The sequence below is a fragment of the Phoenix dactylifera genome, chromosome 2 (assembly GCF_009389715.1).
Source record: "Phoenix dactylifera cultivar Barhee BC4 chromosome 2, palm_55x_up_171113_PBpolish2nd_filt_p, whole genome shotgun sequence".
Classification (NCBI taxonomy): domain Eukaryota; kingdom Viridiplantae; phylum Streptophyta; class Magnoliopsida; order Arecales; family Arecaceae; genus Phoenix; species Phoenix dactylifera.
This window is the reverse complement of record NC_052393.1, coordinates 11,993,350-11,999,349: the sequence shown is the minus strand read 5'-3', so window position 1 is coordinate 11,999,349 and position 6,000 is coordinate 11,993,350. Positions and strand designations below refer to the sequence as shown.

General features: G+C 44.9%; 1 protein-coding gene across 1 annotated transcript; it reads right to left on the bottom strand.

Annotated features, from left to right (window-relative positions):
- Window positions 1-3,843: 3,843 nt before the first annotated feature.
- On the bottom strand, window positions 3,844-5,626 carry LOC103717368. The gene has a single exon (XM_008805722.4). It carries the CDS (start codon window positions 4,901-4,903, stop codon window positions 4,091-4,093), a length of 813 nt encoding a protein of 270 aa, XP_008803944.2. The 5' UTR covers window positions 4,904-5,626; the 3' UTR covers window positions 3,844-4,090.
- Between the last annotated feature and the right edge of the window lie 374 nt (window positions 5,627-6,000).

Sequence of the window (6,000 nt, the reverse complement as noted above, 5' to 3'; positions counted from 1 at the left end):
AGAGGAGGGTGGGGGAGGCGAGATTAGAAGGGGAGGTAGGGTGGGCTGGGGTGGGGCTGGGAGCCGGATGCCGAGAGCTGACGTGGCGGGGAGGGGATCGGGGAGAGGGGCCGTACGTGCCGGCACGGCAAGGAGGGGCGAGTGGGGCCCGGGGGAGCCCAGAAATCTCCGCTCGGAGTTTTCGCAAAAGCTGATATATCGGGGACGTGTCGGTGGGGAGGGGAGGGGAGGGATGGGTTACTTACTTCCGAGGGGCGTTACGAGGCAAGCGTTTGCGAACGAGGGACGGGGGGTACCACGGATTGGGGTCCGGAGTACGAAGTACGAACAGCGGAGATCAGTTCTTTTGAGCCTCCGATGGATCTGATCTGAAGCCGTACAACCCGTGAGCCCAAAACCAAAAGGGGAGTGGTGGCACGGCATTGTGACCCTGCAACATGCCGGTTTTTGCTCAGCCTTGTTCTTGCGACCACGCGGGATATTTTTTGTTTGATTTTTCTTTCAAAGATTGAGATTGTCCTGCCCGATGGTCGCATCATTTCGGCAGGTTACGCGATTATGCAAACCGGCTTGTGATTTGGTATGTGCATGTTGTTTGATTTGGTAATTTTCACATCAACAAGTACCGATAGCTCCGAAATTGACTGCAACCGGGATAGCGGACTGATCAAGCAAAATTTACCATGAAGCCTTCTACAGCCAGTCATATGGTCGATCCCAAAAGCGTGCGGAGTTCTTTAAATTTTAAACTCTTTCTTTAGTTGGCGATACTTCGGCCACGATTGTGAATGGTTTTTATAACCACATAATGAATGAGTGAAATGTGCAGAGCCTAATGCGCAGGTGAAATACTTGCACATAATCTTTAGAGTGTGCGATCAGTGACCAAAAATAACCGATTCACACTCCCAAATTCTCCAGCGAAGGGCACGGACTCTCATCTATATAAACTTGTCCTAAGGGATCTTTTAGGTAAGTGCTCTTGAGCCATGAGAATCTATTTGACTTGGGCATTGAAAGGTCTCCGTTGGACATTCTCTGGCAAAAGGAGTTTCTTGCCTTTGCTATTTTCAGGTCGGATTTGATGTGGAGCCATACAATCCGTGAGCCCAAAACCAAAAGGATAGTGGTGGCACGGCATTGTTAGCCCGGCAACATGCCGATGTTTGTTCAAGCTTATTCTTGCAACCACATTGGATATTTTTGTTTGATTTTTCTTTTAAAGATTGAGATGGTCATGCCCAATGGTTACATCATTTCGGCAGGTTTGGCGATTATGTTAGTTGGCTTGAGAAATTTCTCAAGCTACAAGGGCTACTATGTGCATGCTATTTGATTTGGTATCTTTTACATTAACAAGTACTGATAGCCTTGGAATTTACTACACCTCCGGGCAACCTGTTAAAACCAGCCATATGGCCGATCCCAAAAGCGTGCAATGAGTTCTTTGAATTTTAAACTCTTCCTCCAACTTGCGACACCTCAGCCACGATCGTAAACAGTTTTCATAACTACATAACAAATGAATGAGATGTGCGGATCATGATGCGCGAGCAAAATACTCGCACATTATCTTCGGAATGTGCAATCAATTACCAAAAATGACTGATTCGTGCTCCCAAACTCTCCAGCAACGAGCACTGACACTCATCTATATAAACCTTTCCTAAAGAATCCTTTAGGTAAGTGCTCTCAAACCCTCTTACGTCCTTGTATTGCCATTCTACCACTCTTACAACATCTGCACTATTCCTTGAGAATTCGTTTGACTTGGGAATTGAAGGGTCTCCACTGGACATTCTTCAGTAAAAAGAGTTTCTTGCCTTTGCTATTTAAAGTCGGATCTGATGTGGGACTGTACAACCCATGAGCCCAAAACCAAAAGGGTGGTGATGGCACGACATTGTTACCCTACAACATGTCGTTTTTTGTTCATGCCCGTTCTTGCGCCCATGTGGGACATTTTTGTTTGATTTTTCTTTTAAAGATTAAGATGGTCGTGTCCAATGGCCACATCATTTCGGCAGGTTAGGTGAACATGTGAGTTGGCTTGTGAAATTTCTCAAGCTACAAGGGCTACTATATACATGCTATTTAATTTGATATCTTTTACATCAACAAGTACTAATAGCCTCGAAATTGGCTACAGGCAACATAGCAAGCCAGCTAATCAAAACTCACCACGAAGCCTCCAAGTAACCAGTTAAAACCAACCATATGGTCGATCCCAGAAGTGTATGATGAGTTCTTTAAATTGTAAACTCTTTCTCCAATTGACGACACCGCAGCCACGATCATAAACGATTTTTATAACCGCATGATGAATGAGTGAGATATGTGGAGCGTGATGTGCGGGCGAAATACTCATGCACGATCTTTGGAACGTGCGATCGATTACCAAAAATGACTGATCTGCACTTCCAAACTCTACGACAACGAGCACCGACCCTCGTCTATATAAACTTTTCCCAAAAGATCCTTTATGTAAGCGTTCTCGAGCTCTCTTGCATCCTTGTGTTGTCATTCTGCACTTTCATAACATCTCCGTTGTTCCCTAAGAATCCGTTTTGACTTGGGGATTGAAGGGTATCTACTGGACATTCTCCGCTAAAAAGAGTTTCTTGTCTTTGCTATTCAAGTTGAATCCGATGTCGAAATGAAGATCAGAGTATAGTCTCCTCCTCCCAACACTACTTTAGGAGCGACCAACTATCCAAGCACAGCAGCCACCACATTGCCATCTCGAAGATACATCATGATCTTTAGCTAACCTTTTATGGTTTGAGCAACTAATCGTTCGAACACTCCACTAGCTCAGCTAGCTTGGTGCCTAGGTCGGGCCGATTTCCAGCGGCAACAAGTACTATCTAGGAAAACTGGGGCAGTGACATGTTGTGGGAACATTAGATCCCATACGCCCTTTCCCACATAAAATATTGTTTAAACATAATATTTACTTTGGTCAATACGTAGTGAATGTTAATACTACTATCATCTCATATTGCAGGCATGGAGAACTTGCAGCGAAATCATCCTGTTTGCTTTTTTTTCTGGTATTGGCTTCCAGAGAAAAGCAAATGCTCGAACATGATGCTATGGGAGTTGGATTTGGACATTCTACGACTTTAGTTAGTTGGGAGACCATGGAAGATTAATTGGGCTTTCGTATAGCAAGCCTCACCAGAAATGGAAAAGAGTTTCCTTTTTAGAAATACGAAACCAGGCTTCTGCTTATAATTTGGGCGCACAGGAATTAGCTGGGCTCGGGCCTGATGTGTTTAAGCAAGCGATCGAGGTCAGGCCAGAATGAGGGGAAACGCAGATCTAAGCCTACTCCACCTTACTGACTCGCAAAACAGTAGAAAAGTAGGGGCTTGTCAGAAATGCACACTCTTTTAACTTAATAGCCCATTTGCTATATGTTAAACCTACAGGTGAAAACTAAACAGTACCAAGTAGTCGAACTGAATTTGACTAGGCTAGAGTCCATGCAAGTTTGCTACAAGATTCTTGTCTAAAGATGTCATGACACCATCACGAGCTAAGTTGGAGACAAAAATGGGGACTATCGCAGGAAATAGTTCATATAATAGGTTGGACACGGCAACCATCATACACTCGGATTGGAAACCAGACTGATAGCTTACACAAATACACGTTGGTTTTAGGCGCTGTGCTGCATGTGTAGTTGCTGATCTAATTTAGCACGAAAGGAACGATGGAGTTCAGACGAAATTTTTTTTCTTAACGAAAAAGTTGGGAACAAATTATATGTCATTTAAGTCAAAATGCACTGACCAGTAGGATCAAGTGAAGGGAAGAGATCACAGGTTTTGGGCCAACTTTTTATAAGATTGAATCAAGACGAAATTTTATTATTTTCAAGAAAAATTCTTCCTTTTTTAACATTCTTGCGGCTGTTCTTGGAGGAGTACAAACTATTTTGGCTGCTGACTGGAGAAGAAAAATGAAAATTGGACAGAAACATGTACGTGCATAAACAGACATCATCATCAAGATAGTTAGCGTACAAAATTGTTAAAAAAACTTTTCTAAAAAGACGCTTTGCGACTCATCTGAATAAAAATCTTTAAAAGGAAAAAGGGCTCCTGATTAAGCTTTTCCTCCTCCCAGCTTTCCGAGAAGCCGTGGAGACCAACAACCCCACCCCTAAACACACAACCCAAATCCCCAAATCCACCGCCCACCTCACCCCTTCCATCTCTAACCCATCCCCACCCTTCATTTCCTCCCCCTCCCCAGACTCCGCACCGTCCGATTGCACCACCTCCCACCCCTCCACTTCTTCACAATCAAAGCAATCGCAGCCGTCCATTTCCTCCGGTATGTCCTCCAGCTTCGAACAGAACCCCCTCCGCCCCCTACTCCTCCTCTGCCCCGCCATCGGCGACCTCATCTCCACCTTCTCCCTCATTAACACCCCATTTTCCCCGGCCACCCACACCTCCGCCGCCGCCACCCCCATCTCCGCCTCCGCCGCCCACCGGCACTCCATTCTCCAACACCCGACGCCGCCGACCCGCCGGAACACCCCTTTCAGAGCCTTTTCCGCGCCGACATACGCCTCGAACCGCAGCCCCTCCCCGGCCCGCACCCGGTCATTGCTCGCGTACGCCACCTCTTCTGCCGGCTTCCCGGACCGCACCCGGTGCAGCGCCACGATCGCCGTCGCGTCCGCCCGGATCCTGGCATCATTGACCTCGATCAAATCCTCATTGATCCTCGGAATGTAGACCAGCGTCAGCGTTTGAGGCAGCGCCTTGCGGTGGCCCACGGAGGCGGCGGCGAGGGAAAGGCGGAGGTAGAAGGCCCGGATCTTGAGGCGGCCGCGCTCCTTCGGATTGGGGAAGAGATCGGCGAGCTCAGTGGTCGAGCGGCACATCTTCTCTTTAGTTTCTTTTTTCCCCCCTCAGTGAAGCTAGGGTTCGAGAGAGGTAGAGGGACCATAATTTATTAGAGGAAGGGAGACGGTTTTGGGAAGGCAAAACCGGGGGCTCCGAGAAAAGACGATAAATTATTAGGAAATACCCACTGATTTCCTTTTTCCGGCTACGTTCCCACCGGAAACAGGGGACGAAGGCGTGCGCACGGCACACGGTTTCGGTGCGAACGTGGAGGAATTGGACGCGTGTCATGGATGGAATGGAGGGCGGCGGGGTATTTGGAAGGTAGCGAAGCGTCGTCGGAGGAGCCTCGGTTTGGTGACGTTTCCTACAGATGGATCCCGCGTGGTCAGATGTTTCGCATGGTTGGCTTGTTTTAGCGGATACCGTATAATCTGATTACGTGTGTTTTATTAGGTGGGTCCTACCTCGTGTATGGTGTTTGGACGGCTAATTTAGGGGAGGTTTGTCACGGTGTGAACCCGTGATCCGGCCGTTTCCGCATGGGTGGGTAAGGATTGACTTCGTTCGGTGCGGAAACCTTATCTTTTGGAGCGCTATAAGTATATAACTTGAGAAATCAAGTGATGCTAGTTTCATACTTGCTGAATGAATAACATTTTATGCGGCTCATTATATTAAAAAATTTATTTAGAAGAATCATGTGTTTTTCTCGTTTCTTTTGTACTATTTTTTTTTTTAAATTTTATGGGCACCATTGAATAGCAACTATAATGCAATTAATTAATATATATTATTTGCATGAATAGATACATGCATATGTATTTGTAATATAGTTAACTTTACATGTATTTTTCAAAAATTATTATATATATAAAGAAATTATCCTTATAGATAAATATTTTTGTAAAATTATTATATATATATATTGCACACATATTCGTACCATCTAATCTTGTTAAAAATAGACGGTTTAAAATAAAATAACTGAAATATCCTTATAGATAGATATGCAAAAAAAAATAAAGGTATACAAATAACTAGCAAATTTATAAGAGTATTCATGCAATTTTTCATATTTAGAAAGATATATATTTTAAAAAAATTAATTAAAAAAATTAAAACTCTGTTGGAA